The sequence below is a fragment of the Citrus clementina genome, unplaced genomic scaffold (assembly GCF_000493195.1).
Source record: "Citrus clementina cultivar Clemenules unplaced genomic scaffold, Citrus_clementina_v1.0 scaffold_2, whole genome shotgun sequence".
NCBI classification, from domain to species: domain Eukaryota; kingdom Viridiplantae; phylum Streptophyta; class Magnoliopsida; order Sapindales; family Rutaceae; genus Citrus; species Citrus x clementina.
Genome location: NW_006262688.1, coordinates 20,658,373 through 20,674,431, shown reverse-complemented (window position 1 = coordinate 20,674,431; position 16,059 = coordinate 20,658,373). Strand labels below are relative to the sequence as shown.

At 36.8% G+C, this 16,059-nt stretch overlaps 1 protein-coding gene and 1 non-coding gene across 2 annotated transcripts in view; both read right to left on the bottom strand.

Annotated features, from left to right (window-relative positions):
- Positions 1-16,059, bottom strand: part of LOC112100952 — a 70,335-nt gene that overhangs the window by 20,544 nt on the left and 33,732 nt on the right. Inside the window, exons 7-8 of the mRNA XM_024190830.1 lie at positions 2,913-3,209; positions 1,506-2,816 (exon numbers count right to left, since the gene is read on the bottom strand). Coding sequence (XP_024046598.1) covers positions 1,506-2,816; positions 2,913-3,209 — 1,608 coding nt within the window. The remainder of the gene's footprint in view (positions 1-1,505; positions 2,817-2,912; positions 3,210-16,059) is intronic.
- On the bottom strand, positions 14,606-14,709 carry LOC112101314. Its single transcript, XR_002907440.1, has one exon. It is a non-coding gene; the product is annotated as a small nucleolar RNA R71 (small nucleolar RNA).

Sequence of the window (16,059 nt, the reverse complement as noted above, 5' to 3'; positions counted from 1 at the left end):
TAAACCCTCAATATAGGCTACTAACTCTGGTGGTTGTAGAGCCCAAATGCGTTGTGTTTTACAAAATTGAATCTGCCTTTTGAGATGAGTTTTGACACGTTGAAGTGGTTTAAGAATGTTCAGGAGGAACGGTCTAAGTATGAGACTCATGATTAAAAATGATAAGAGAAAACTTAATGGTAAAATAAACACACTTATGCAAAAACAATTTCAATTAGCAAAAGAATAATAATAAAAAGAAAGAAAGAAAAATCAAATCAACGAGAAGAAAAAAAAAATCAATTCAAATCTGGTGGGTCACTTAAATTTATTTCGGTGTCTTCTCCATGTGCTTGGTACTCTAAATATGGCTTTAATCTTTGACCATTGACTTTAAACGTGACACCGTTCTTTGGGTCTTTAATTTCAATTGCCCCATGTGGAAAAACAGTATGAACAATAAATGGACCAGACCAACGAGAGCGTAACTTACCTGGAAATAAGTGCAAGCGAGAATTGAACAAAAGCACTTTCTGACCTGGAGTGAAAGATTTTCTCATAATGTGCTTGTCATGAAAGACTTTCATTCGTTGCTTGTAAATCTTGGCATTTTCGTATGCATCATTGCGAATTTCTTCAAGTTCTGCCAGTTGTAATCTTCTTTCTGAGCTGGCATGCTGCATATCAAAGTTGAACTTCTTGATGGCCCAATATGCACGATGTTCGAGTTCCACAGGTAGGTGGCAAGCTTTTCCATACACTAGCCTGTAGGGTGACATCCCAATCGCGGTCTTGAAAGCCGTTCTATATGCCCATAATGCATCATCAAGTCTTAATGACCAATCTTTTCTGTCTGGCCTTACCGTCTTTTCTAATATGTGCTTTATTTCTCGATTGGATATCTCAACTTGGCCACTGGTTTGCGGATGATACGGGGTTGCCACTTTGTGTGTGATTGAATACTTTGTCAAAAGTGCTTTGAATGCTTTGTTACAAAAGTGGGCACCACCATCACTGATTATTGCTCGAGGGAATCCAAAGCGTGAGACAATGTTGTTTTTCAAAAATCCTATCACCACCTTGTGATCATTGGTTCTACATGGAATTGCTTCTACCCATTTTGAGACGTAGTCAACACCAACCAATATGTATTGATGGCCAAAAGAAGGGGGAAAGGGTCCCATGAAGTTGATACCCCATACGTCAAAAATCTCAACCACTAAAATTGGATTTAGTGGCATCATGTTCCTTCCTGTAATGCTCCCCATTCGTTGACACCTATCACATGAAGAACAAAAAGTGTAAGCGTCTCGAAATAGTGTTGGCCAATAGAAACCACATTGTAAAACTTTTGTAGCTGTTTTCTTAGCACTGAAATGGCCTCCACACGCTTGTTCATGGCAGAATGAAAGAATATTCTGAATTTCATTTTCAGGGACACATCGTCTAACAATTTGGTCTGCACAATACTTGAACAAATATGGGTCATCCCAAAAGAAATTCTTTATTTCTGCAAAGAATTTAGCCTTATCTTGCTTGGTCCAATGCTCTGGAAGTTTACCTGTAACAAGATAATTAACTATATCAGCATACCAAGGTAATACTTCCACACTCATTAATTGTTCATCTGGAAATGACTCATTTAATATTAATGATTCTGTAATTGTGTCAAAGTGAAGACGAGAGAGATGGTCCGCCACAACATTTTCTGACCCTTTCTTATCTTTGAATTCCAAGTCAAATTCCTGCAAAAGTAACACCCAACGAATTAGTCTAGCTTTTGCATCTTTCTTTGTGAGAAGATATTTAAGAGCAGCATGATCTGTGAACACAATTATTTTACAACCAATGAGATAAGATCGAAATTTTTCCAATGCAAACACTACTGCTAGCATTTCTTTTTCAGTAGTTGAATAGTTCAACTGTGCATCATTCAATGTCATACTAGCATAGTAAATAACATGAGGAATTCGATCAACTCTTTGTCCTAAAACTGCTCCTACTGCATAATCAGATGCATCACACATGAGCTCAAATGGTAAGCTCCAGTTTGGGGCCTGAATGATGGGTGATGATGTCAACAATTGTTTTAATTTTTCAAACGCCATGAGACATGAATCATTAAAGATAAAAGGTACATCCTTAGCAAGTAAATTGCATAAGGGTCTAGAAACTTTGCTAAAATCTTTAATGAAACGTCTATAGAAACCAGCATGCCCAAGGAAAGATCTTACTTCTCTGACTGTTTTGGGTGGAGGAAGATTAGAAATGAGATCCACCTTGGCTTTGTCCACCTCAATACCTTTGCTCGAAATGATGTGACCGAGGACAATACCTTGTTTTACCATAAAATGGCACTTCTCCCAATTTAAGACCAAATTCTTCTCGATACATCTCTGCAGAACTAGCGTTAGATGATGTAAACATTGATCAAACGAGTCACCAAAGACAGAAAAGTCATCCATAAAGACTTCAAGGAATCGTTCAACCATATCAGAAAAAATGCTCAACATACATCGTTGAAATGTAGCAGGTGCATTACATAATCCAAATGGCATTCTCCTATATGCAAATGTGCCAAAAGGGCAAGTGAAAGTAGTTTTCTCTTGATCTTTTGGTGCTATGGGAATCTGATTATATCCTGAGTAACCATCTAGAAAGCAATAAAATTCATGGCCTGCTAATCTATCAAGCATTTGATCAATAAATGGTAAAGGAAAATGGTCTTTACGTGTGACAGAATTCAATTTTCTATAATCAATGCATACACGCCATCCTGTAGTCACTCTAGTGGGTATCAATTCATTATCAGCATTGGTAACTACTGTGACTCCTGACTTTTTAGGGACAACTTGTACATGACTGACCCATGAACTATCAGAAATTGGGTAAATGATACCTGCATCTAATAGCTTAAGGACCTCAGTTCTAACAACTTCTTTCATGTTAGGATTTAACCGACGTTGCATCTCCCTAGTAGTTTTAGCATTTTCATCAAGGTGAATGTAATGCATGCAATCTACTGGGTTTATACCTTTAATGTCTGCTATGGTCCATCCTAATGCTCCTTTGTGCTCTTTTAAAACATCTAACAACTTACCTTTTTGTTCGTCATTGAGGGATGCTGAGATGATTACCGGTAGAGTACTTTCTTCTCCCAAAAACGCATATTCCAAAGTGTTGGGCAATGGTTTGAGCTCGAGTTTCGGTGGTGATTCTGATGATGGAATGAGTTGCTTCTCTGATGGTGCTAGTTGCTCAACTCTTGACTTCCATTTATTAGTGTCCATAGATGGTGTTGAGTCAAGCAGGGCGTTGACCTCATCAACCGATCTGTCAATATCAAAATCAAAACCAAAGTGAGTTAAACATGTTTGTAAAGGATCATCACTAAGGTTTGAAACAAAAGTATCATCAACTAATGCTTCAATTAAATCCACATCAACAATTCCATCATCTGCACTGTGAGGTTGTTTGGCAATGTTGAAAATGTTTAGCTCCATAGTCATGTTGCCGAAGGACAACTGCATATTTCCAGTCCTGCATTGAATGTGAGCATCCGCAGTTGCCAAGAAAGGTCGGCCTAGAATAATGGGGATGTGCTTCCTTGAATCCTGTATTGGTTGAGTGTCAATTACAATGAAATCAACAGGAAAATAAAACTTGTCTACCTGGATAAGCACGTCCTCCACAATACCACGAGGTATTTTCGTGGACCGATCTGCAAGCTGTAACACCACTGGAGTTGGGTGTAATTCTCCCAGTCCAAGTTTCACGAATACAGAGTAAGGCAAAAGATTTACACTAGCTCCTAAATCCAACAAAGCATTCTCAATTGTGTGGTTCCCTATACTACATGAGATAGTGGGGGAGCCTGGGTCTTTGCATTTTAAAGGAATTTTATGTTGGAGTATAGAACTAACGTTTTCTGTTAAAAATGCCTTCTTTTGAACCTGCATGTTTCTCTTTTTAGTACAAAGGTCTTTAAGAAACTTGGCATAAGATGGAACTTGCTTAATAGCATCAAGTAAAGGGATGTTAACACTTACCTGTTTGAAGATTTCAAGAATCTCACCTGTGGATTTTCCCTTCTTGCCTTTCGCTAACCTCTGAGGAAATGGAGCTTTGGGAACATATTCCCGTGGGTTGGTTTCTTCTTTCTCCTCCGGTGATGATTCCTCAACATTCACAGGTACAATTTGATTTTCTTTTGTCACCGGCATCTCTACTTTGTTGTCGACTTCTTTTCCTTTTCTCAAGGTCATGACTGCTTTGATCTCTCCATGCTGCTGTGGTGAACTGGTACTTGCTTCATGCACTCCTTTAGGGTTAGGCACTGGTTGACTTGGAAACTTACCTTTCTCAACGGTCATTGCCAAGGTCTGAACTGAAGAAGCAAGTTGTCCCACCATCTTCTCGAGGCTTGAAACTGATTGGCTTGTGAGTTGAAGCCCGCTCTCAACTCATTTCGTAGTCCATCAATGGTGCGGTTCTGTTGCTCAATCGTGGAGTGAGTAACATTCCTGAAATTCTGGAATGCATCCTCCCATGGTCTAGGTTGAGAGTGGTTCTGGTTTTGATTGTATGGTCTGAATGGGGGCTGAGAGGCTTGAGGATTTTGAGGAATTGGTGGAGCTGGAGCTGCTGGTCCATTCTGTTGGAATCCTTGAGACCATGAAAAATTGGGGTGGTCTCTCCATCCAGGGTTATATGTGTTGGAGTACGGGTTGTAATTTGATGGCTTTCTCATTACACCTATGGCATTGGCTTGATCTGAGTATGAGTCATAGTCATGTGGTTCTGTTGATTTAGTAGTCGATAACGATGCTATTTGTCGAGCAAGACCTTCAACCATCTCCTTGACTTCTTTGATTCCTGAAGTTGATTCGCCAATTTGAACCTCATTCACTCCTTTAATTCTTCTAGTAGTCCTAAGTGATCGACTCCGTTGTTGGGAATTGTCCGCTTGTCGCTGGAAGAATTCCCAAATTTCTGACGCACTTTTTGACATTAGCTCTCCTCCACTTGTTGCCATTAGCCATTCTTGCACATTTGGTAGTAATCCCTCCAAAAAGTATTGGCATTGGTGCCATTTCTCATACCCATGATGTGGACACTTCAAGAGTAGCCCATTGAATCGCTCCCATGTCTCGAAAAACTGCTCGTCCTCTCTCTGAGTAAACTCTGAGATTTCCCTGCGAATAGCATTGGTTTTATGCACTGGGAAATATTTATTTAAAAATTTTGTAACCATTTGTTCCCATGATGAAATGCTATTGGCAGGTAAAGTATTTAACCATGAACGAGCTCTATCCTTTAAAGAAAATGGGAATAGTCTCAGTTTGACATCATCGTCTGAAAAATTCTCATATTTAAAAGTTTGACAAATGGCATGAAAATCATTCAGATGATTATATGGATCCTCATTTTCTAGGCCATAAAATGTGGGGAGACAATTTAGCACACTAGGTTTTAATTCGAAACTCCTAGCAGCTACATTTGGGTATCTTATGCATGACGTGCTCAAATTAGCTAAGGGACTAAAATAGTCCTTAAATGGCCTTTCCTGTGGTGCTTGTAAATCCATTTTATTTTTAACGTGTTTGTGTGTGCGAAGTGTTTTTTCTAATTCAAGGTCTATAGGTTCAAGATTAGGTAATAATGACCTACGACCATGCATGCAAAATAAATAAAATAAAAATAAAGATGCAAACAAAACAAAAAATAAAGATGGGAACAAAACAAATAAAAATAAAGAAGAGGGAGAAATTACGATACTAACCTTATTGCGCTATTACAACCTTTCTATAAAAATACACAAAAATAAATACGTGAAAGAAATTAACTAAAAATTAAATTAATAAGATAAACAAAAAAAAAATTACAAAGAAAAATAAATGGAAAATTAAATTACAAAATTTTAAAGAAGAGAAAAAGAAAAGAAATACTAACCTTTAAATGTAGATTCACTTTTTTTTTCTTTTTTTTTTTTTAATAATAAAAAAAAATACAAGAAAACAAATAAAAGAAATTATTCACAAAAATTAATTCTATGAATTAAAATTACTTACCTCCCCGGCAACGGCGCCAAAAACTTGTTGTGCAAATTTTAATGTACTCGCAAGCGCACGAATCTATTGTAGTATAGATCTATGGTGACGAGTGTCGATCCCACGAGAAGGTGGATTTTAATTGTGTATAGAATTAATTTTGTAAATGGGTTGTTGGATTTATGGTGGAAATGATTTGGTATATGCTAAAACTTAAATTAAAATGGCGAGAATAAATTCTAAAATTGGAATTGCAATGGCGAGAATAAATTGAAGATAATTCTATTGAAATGACGTACTTGGGTATCTGGATCCGTATCAACATGCATCATGGGCTAAATAATTCGTATTAATGCCAATTAAATCATGAGGGGGGAATCCACACCTCATGAACCACGCTCTAATCAACATGGTGCTAAGGGCTTATCGTGCCAAATAATAATAACCTTATACTAGAGAGCCGGTGTAACCAAGGCGGTATCTAGACAAGACTATTATTATTTGTCGACGAGAAGTCAAAACATCCACAAAAATTAGAGGGGAAGAGAAAATAAATTTACCAAATTAAGCCCATGACACATGTTGAGACTTCACCTTCAACCCAAGCTTGAAAGAAAATTAGCCACTCATAATTGAACTAGGGGCAAAATGGGAATTTATTAAAATACGAAGAAAATACAAGATGGAGAAGGAATTACAGAAAATGGATCCCAAAAATGGATTCAGAGATATCAAATTAGGGGGGGAGGCCCCCTTTTTATAGATACATGGAGTAAATCATGGCCATCGGATTAAAAACAGTTTGGACGCTCAGGATTGCGCCACGTCATCAGTCAACAGTCCACGGTTTGACCACGCGGATGAACAGTAACACGGTTTGACCCGACTTTGAACAGTAACGCGGTTTGACCCGGATGAACAGTAACGCGGTTTGGTTGAAAATAATCCTGTGTGATGCATGCACCGTACGCGAGATTTTTCGTCCACTGATATGCTGCCACGTCACCATCAACAGTACATAAGAATTTTAGTCCAACAGGATCGTGACACCTCATCAGTCAATGCCACATCATCGGTCAATGCCACGTCATCATCCGTCTATGTGAACAGTGTCGTGAACAGTAACGTATACAGTACCGTACACGTGAATAGTACCGTACATGTGAATAGTGCCATTTTTCCTTTTATGCTCCTCCTAAGGTTTTCGACCGTCCTGAGTTTAAAAGTGATGTCCGTTTTGCCGTCTGATCTCTCCTTTATTGTGAAATGACTATAATGCCCCTAAAATACATAAAATACTTAATTAAAATAAAACACATGTAATTAAATCACAAGAAGGTTAAATATATAAAAGTAAGGGTTGTTAGTAAGACTTAAAATGTAAAATGACGGTTTTCTCCTTTATAAATATGCATTTTCTAACACTCAACAACCATGACTCATACTCAGATCAAGCCAATGCCATAGGTGTAATGAGAAAGCCATCTAATTACAACCCATACTCCAACACATATAACCTTGGATGGAGAGAGCACCCCAATTTTTCATGGTCTCAAGGATTCCAACATAATGGACCAGCAGCTCCAGCTCCACCAATGCAACAAATTTCTCAAATTCCTCAAGCCTCTCAGCCCCCATTTAGACCATACAATCAGAACCAGAACCATTCTCAACCTAGACCATGGGAGGATGCATTCTAGAATTTCAGGAATGTTACTCACTCCACGATTGAGCAACAAAACTGCACCATTGATGGACTACGAAATGAGTTGAGAGCAGGCTTCAACTCACAAGCTCAATCAGTTTCAAGCCTCGAGAAGATGGTGGGACAAATTGCTTCTTCAGTTCAGACCTTGGCAATGACTGTTGAGAAAGGCAAGTTTCCAAGTCAACCAGTGCCTAATCCTAAAAGAGTGCATGAAGTAAGTACCAGTTCACCACAGCAGCATGGAGAGGTCAAAGCAGTCATGACCTTGCGAAAAGGAAAAGAAGTCGACAATAAAGTGGAGATGCCGGTGACAAAAGAAAATCAAATTGTACCTGTGAATGTTGAGGACTCATTACCGGAGGAAAGAGAAGAAACCAAACCACGAGAATACGTTCCGAAAGCTCCATTTCCTCAGAGGTTAGCTAAAGGAAAGAAGGGAAAATCCACAGGTGAGATTCTCAAAATCTTCAAACAGGTAAGTGTTAACATCTCTTTACTTGATGCTATAAAGTAAGTTCCATCTTATGCCAAGTTTCTTAAAGACCTTTGTACTAAAAAGAGAAATATACATGTTCAAAAGAAGGCATTTTTAACAGAAAACGTTAGTTCTATACTCCAATATAAAATTCCTTTAAAATGCAAAGACCCAGCTCCCCTACTATCTCATGTAGCATAGGGAACCACACAATTGAGAATGCTTTGTTGGATTTAGGAGCTAGTGTAAATTTGTTGCCTTATTCAGTATTCGTGAAACTTGGACTGGGAGAATTACACCCAACTCCAGTGATGTTACAGCTTGTAGATCGGTCCACGAAAATACCTCGTGGTATTGTGGAGGACGTGCTTATCCAGGTAGACAAGTTTTATTTTCCTGTTGATTTCATTGTAATTGACACTCAACCAATACAAGATTCGAGGAAGCACATCCCCATTATTCTAGGCCAACCTTTCTTGGCAACTGCGGATGCTCATATTCAATGCAGGACCGGAAATATGCAGTTGTCCTTCGGCAATATGACTATGGGGCTAAACATTTTCAACATTGCCAAACAATCTCATAATGCAGATGATGGAATTGTTGATATGGACTTAATTGAAGCATTAGTTGATGACACTTTTATTTCAAACCTTAGTGATAATCCTTTACAAACATGTTTAACTCACTTTGGTTTGGATTTTGATATTGACAAATCGGTAGATGAGGTCAACGCCCTACTTGACTCAGCACTATCCATGGACACTAATAAATGGAAGTCAAGAGTTGAACAACTAGTACCATCAGAAAAGAAACTCATCCCATCATCTGAATCACCACCGAAACTTGAGCTCAAACCATTGCCCAACACATTGGAATATGCATTTTTGGGAGAAGAAAGTACTCTGCCGGTAATCATTTCATCATCCCTCAACAATGAACAAAAAGGTAAGTTGTTGGATGTTTTAAAAGAGCACAAAGGAGCATTAGGATGGACCATAGTAGACATAAAAGGTATAAATCCAGTAGACTGCATGCATTACATTCTGTTAACATATATGTTTCCATAATATTGATTTTGATGATAACAAACAAGATTAAGAATGATTAATCTTTTAAGCCCAAATTATTTAATATTCTTTTTAAATAAATCATTATTTTTACATTATAAAGGTTTTATATTTAATGGAAAAATGATTTTATGAAATTGATTGTTTTTATTCTTTTTAAATAAATCATTATTTTCACATTATAAATGTTTCATATTTAATGGAAAAATGATTTTATGAAATTGGTTATTTTTCAAAGTTTATGGTTTAATTGAAAGCATTTTGAAAACTTTGAAATAAACAAGTATTGCTTGAAATTTTGGTGAAGGACTTATTTGAAAAGTGTCATAGCATTTTGGGCTATAACATAATTTCAAAAAGTTTTGGGATTAACAAAGCATTACTTAGAAATTCTGAAATTGGACCTATTTGTAACGTTTCATAACATTTTGGGCTATAGTACAGTTTTGTAAAGTTTTGGGGTCAAAATATAATTTCAGAAAATAGTGCACTGTGCAAGTTACTGTAGCAATCACTGTAGCAAACGGCTAACAGTTTATTTAAAAACGGCTAACCGATAATTTCCAGAAAGCATGTTCTGCAAAGTATTGTTAAAATGATGATTCTGGAAACTTCTGGAAACTAACAGTGAACCGTTTACTGAAAATGGTTAATCAATTATTTCCAGATTGCTAATCTTGAACCGTTTAGTAAGAACGGTTAAACCAAATTTGTTGTGCAGGTGTCTGGAAATTAACGGCGAAAGGGTAAGCCTAAACGGCTAACCGTTTATTTGAAAATTGGCCCAACGGTAACTTTGACCAGCCTAAACGGTTAACCGTTAATGGTTAACGGTGAACTGTTTTCGAGCAGACAGTCTATAACGGCTAGTTTTTCAGCTCCAACTATAAATAAGCTCAATCTAATTCAAACAAGAAGAATTCCAACGATCATCATTGAGCAAAATATTGAGAATACAACTTTCATTGAGCTTTAAATCTTTGTATTCATCTATTCATTCACACATTGAGCTTTCACTTGTGATCAAACACATTGTGTGAGAGAGATTCATTTGTAATCTTTTTTGTAAAATCAAGTTAAAAGATTGTAAGTGTTGGGATACACTTGGGTTAAGAGATTGGGGATAATCTCTTGTTGTAAAGGTCCATTGACACCTTGGAAGTCAATTGTAAGCGTTTGAAGCCTTGGAGGCTTGCTTAGTGGAATCCTCAAGCCCGGTGTGCTTGGAGACGTGGACGTAGGCGGGGATTGCCGAACCACGTAAAAATCCTTGAGTTTGCTTTCTCTTCCCCTACTCATTTATTATTGTGCTTTTATTGAATTTATTGTTTTCGAATTTATTAAGGCATTAGATTAAATTGTTGTGTGGTTTGCCTAGGATAATTTTTAAAATCCCAATTCACCCCCCTCTTGGGTTGCCTAGTTAGTATTTCATTTGGTATCAGAGCGAGGTGCTCTTGTGTAGACTTAACCGTCTAGAGTTAAAGATCCATGGCAACCCATAATGACTCAATTTTTAGGGAAGGACAATCCACAATTAGACCACCGTTCTTTGATGGTAATGACTATCCTTATTGGAAAACTAGGATGAGAGTGTTTTACAAGCCTTAGATTATGAACTATGGGAAATAGTTTGTGATGATTCATTCATTCCTAGGAAGAATGTTTTAAGTGAATTGGATAAGAAAAAGATGTCATTAAATTCCAAGGCTATGAATGCTTTATTTTGTGCCTTAGATAAAAAGGAATTTCATAAAGTTTCAAATTGTTCTAATGCTTATGAAATTTGGAGAAAACTTGAAATTGTGTATGAGGAGACTACAAAGGAGGAGGAATTTCATGAAGTGTCGAATTTGGCACTTATGGCAATTGGAGATGACTCGGATGATGGACTTGATGAGGTAAATGATCTTCTTACTTATGATGAATTACATGATGCGTTTAAAGAATTGTATGATGAGTGGATGAAAATTGGTAAAAAGAATGCATGTCTTAAAAAGAAAATGGTAGAGCTCAAAAATGAAAATGAATCTCTATGTGCAAAGATTACATGCCTAGAATTAGAGAATAAAACATTGTATGATAGAGTTGCATTATCAAATGAGAAACCTAACATTTCACACAAGCATCTAGAATCACATGTAAATGACTTGAAAAATGAAAAAGATGCCTTGCAAAAATCCAATGTTTCATTAAATGAAAAGATCAAAGAATTGGAATTAGATAATGAAATGTTACATGATAGAATTGCATCATTCACATGTAAACAAAGTACTTTGTATGAGTATGAGAAATCACATGTTGATGAATTAATAAATGAAAATGAAACGCTTAAGAAAAGGAGCAATGAGTTGAATGAGATTGTTTTGAAATTCACAAATGGGCAAAAGATGTTGGATAACATGCTTAATTCACAAAAATGTGTGTTTGATAAAGGAGGACTTGGGTATAAGCCTTACTTGAAACAAAAATATTATAAGAATTATTTTGTTAAGGCTACCTCCACAAATGATCAAATTGTATGTCATTATTGCAATCAAAATGGTCATATGAAGAATAGATGTCAAATTAAAAGAAATGTGTATTATGGAGTCAAATGTATTTGGGTTCCGAAAGGAACTAAATCTAACACTCAAGGACCCAAGAGTATTTGGGTACCAAAGGGCACAACGTGAATGTTCTCTTTGTAGGTACCACAATCAAGGAATGGTGGAGAGTTCCTTGATGAAGCTTATGAGGATAATCACTTGATCATGGTCTAAGCAAAAATAATGAGGCAAAATGATTTAATTGTTTTGGTAACTATTATTGCCTTATTGATTATAAGTTATGGTCTTTTAATCTTAGTAAATATTTAACATTTCATTTGGTATCATAACATTGAGTGCATTAACATGAAGTAGATAAGTTTATCTTGCCTATTTACTATATTGAGTGAATCATGACAAATGAATTTACGAAAGTATGCTTGTATGTTTACATGATGGAATTATCATTGTGTTTAACATTTAGTGCTTTATCATGATGCATGGTTATATATAAGATGATAGCTTGTCAACTCATTGTTGAGTGTTAGAAAATGCATATTTATAAAGGAGAAAACCGTCATTTTACATTTCAAGTCTTACTAACAACCCTTACTTTTATGTATTTAACATTCTTATGATTTAATTACGTGTGTTTTATTTTAATTAAGTAATTTATGTATTTTAGGGGCATTATAGTCATTTCACAATAAAGGAGAGATCAGACGGCAAAACGGACATCACTTTTGAACTCAGGACGGTCGAAAACCTTAGGAGGAGCATAAAAGGAAAAATGGCACTATTCACATGTACGGTACTATTCACGTGTACGATACTGTATACGTTACTGTTCACGACACTGTTCACATAGACGGATGATGACGTGGCATTGACCGATGATGTGGCATTGACTGATGAGGTGTCACGATCCTGTTGGACTAAAATTCTTATGTACTGTTGATGGTGACGTGGCAGCATATCAGTGGACGAAAAATCTCGCGTACGGTGCATGCATCACACAGGATTATTTTCAACCAAACCGCGTTACTGTTCATCCGGGTCAAACCGCGTTACTGTTCAAAGTCGGGTCAAACCGTGTTACTGTTCATCCGCGTGGTCAAACCGTGGACTGTTGACTGATGACGTGGCGCAATCCTGAGCGTCCAAACTATTTTTAATCCGATGGCCATGATTTACTCCATGTATCTATAAAAAGGGGGCCTCCCCCCCCTAATTTGATATCTCTGAATCTATTTTTGGGATCCATTTTCTGTAATTCCTTCTCCATCTTGTATTTTCTTCGTATTTTAATAAATTCCCATTTTGCCCCTAGTTCAATTATGAGTGGCTAATTTTCTTTCAAGCTTGGGTTGAAGGTGAAGTCTCAACATGTGTCATGGGCTTAATTTGGTAAATTTATTTTCTCTTCCCCTCTAATTTTTGTGGATGTTTTGACTTCTCGTCGACAAATAATAATAGTCTTGTCTAGATACCGCCTTGGTTACACCGGCTCTCTAGTATAAGGTTATTATTATTTGGCACGATAAGCCCTTAGCACCATATTGATTAGAGCGTGGTTCATGAGGTATGGATTCCCCCCTCATGATTTAATTGGCATTAATAAGGAATATTTAGCCCATGATGCATGTTGATACGAATCCAGATACCCAAGTACGTCATTTCAATAGAATTCTCTTCAATTTATTCTCACCATTTCAATACTAATTTTAGAATTTATTCTCTCCATTTTAATTTAAGTTTTAGCATATTCCAATTATTTCCACCACAAATCCAATCACCCATTCACAAAATTAATTCTACACAATTAAAATCCACCTCCTCGTGGGATCGACACTCGTCACCATTAATCTATACTACAACAGATTCGTGCGCTTGCGAGTACATTAAAATTTGCACAACAAGTTTTTGGCGCCGTTGCCGGGGAGGTAAGTAATTTTAATTCATAGAATTAATTTTTGTGAATAATTTCTTTTATTTGTTTTCTTGTATTTTTTTTTATTATTAAAAAAAAAAGTGAATCTACATTTAAAGGTTAGTATTTCTTTTCTTTTTCTCTTCTTTAAAATTCTGTAATTTAATTTTCCATTTATTTTTCTTTGTAATTTTTTTTTTGTTTATCTTATTAATTTAATTTTTAGTTAATTTCTTTCACGTATTTATTTTTGTGTATTTTTATAGAAAGGTTGTAATAGCGCAATAAGGTTAGTATCGTAATTTCTCCCTCTTCTTTATTTTTATTTGTTTTGTTCCCATCTTTATTTTTTGTTTTGTTTGCATCTTTATTTTTATTTTATTTATTTTGCATGCATGGTCGTAGGTCATTATTACCTAATCTTGAACCTATAGACCTTGAATTAGAAAAAACACTTCGCACACACAAACACGTTAAAAATAAAATGGATTTGCAACCACAGGAGAGGCCATTTAAGGACTACTTCAGTCCCTTAGCTAATTTGAGCACATCATGCATAAGATACCCAAATGTAGCTGCTAGGAGTTTCGAATTAAAACCTAGTGTGCTAAATTGTCTCCCCACATTTTATGGCCTAGAAAATGAGGATCCATATAATCATTTGAATGATTTTCATGCCATTTGTCAAACATTCAAATATGAGAATTTTTCAGATGATGATGTTAAACTTAGACTATTCCCATTTTCTTTAAAGGATAGAGCTCGTTCATGGTTAAATACTTTACCTGCCAATAGCATTTCATCATGGGAACAAATGGTTACAAAATTTTTAAATAAATATTTCCCAGTGCATAAAACCAATGCTATTCGCAGGGAAATCTCGGAGTTTACCCAGAGAGAGGACGAGCAATTTTTCGAAACATGGGAGCGATTCAATGGGCTACTCTTGAAGTGTCCACATCATGGGTACGAGAAATGGCACCAATGCCAATACTTTTTGGAGGGATTATTGCCAAATGTGCAAGAATGGCTAATGGCGACAAGTGGAGGAGAGCTAATGTCAAAAAGTGCATCAGAGATTTGGGAATTCTTCCAGCGACAAGCGGATAATTCCCAACAACGGAGTCGATCACTCAGGAATACTAGACGAATTAAGGGAGTAAATGAGGTTCAAATTGGCGAGTCAACTTCGGGAATCAAAGAAGTTAAGGAGATGGTTGAAGGTCTTGCTCGACAAATAGCATCGTTATCGACTGCTAAATCAACAGAACCACATGACCAGGACTCATACTCAGATCAAGCCAATGCCATAGGTGTAATGAGAAAGCCATTAAATTACAACCCATACTCCAACACATATAACCCTGGATGGAGAGACCACCCCAATTTTTCATGGTCTCAAGGATTCCAACAGAATGGACCAACAGCTCCAGCTCCACCAATGCAACAAATTCCTCAAGTTCCTCAAGCCTCTCAGCCACCATTTAGACCATACAATTAGAACCAGAACCACTCTCAACCTAGACCATGGGAGGATGCATTCCAGAATTTTAGGAATGTTACTCACTCCACGATTGAGCAACAGAACCGCACCATTGATGGACTACGAAATGAGTTGAGAGCAGGCTTCAACTCACAAGCTCAATCTGTTTCAAGCCTCGAGAAGATGGTGGGACAACTTGCTTCTTCAGTTCAAACCTTGGCAATGACCGTTGAGAAAGGTAAGTTTCCAAGTCAACCAGTGCCTAATCCTAAAGGAGTACATGAAGCAAGTACCAGTTCACCACAACAGCATGGAGAGGTCAAAGCAATAATGACCTTGCGAAAAGGAAAAGAAATCGACAACAAAGTGGAGATGCCGGTGACAAAGGAAAATCAAATTGTACCTGTGAATGTTGATGACTCATCACCGGAGGAGAAAGAAGAAACCAACCCACGAGAATACGTTCCCAAAGCTCCATTTCCTCAGAGGTTAGCGAAAGGAAAAAAGGGAAAATCTACAGGTGAGATTCTTGAAATCTTCAAACAGGTAAGTGTTAACATCCCTTTACTTGATGCTATTAAACAAGTTCCATCTTATGCCAAGTTTCTTAAAGACCTTTGTACTAAAAAGAGAAACATGCATGTTCAAAAGAAGGCATTTTTAACAGAAAACGTTAGTTCTATACTCCAACATAAAATTCCTTTAAAATGCAAAGACCCAGGCTCCCCCACTATCTCATGTAGTATAGGGAACCACACAATTGAGAATGCTTTTGTGGATTTAGGAGCTAGTGTAAATCTGTTACCTTATTCAGTGTTTGTGAAACTTGGACTGGG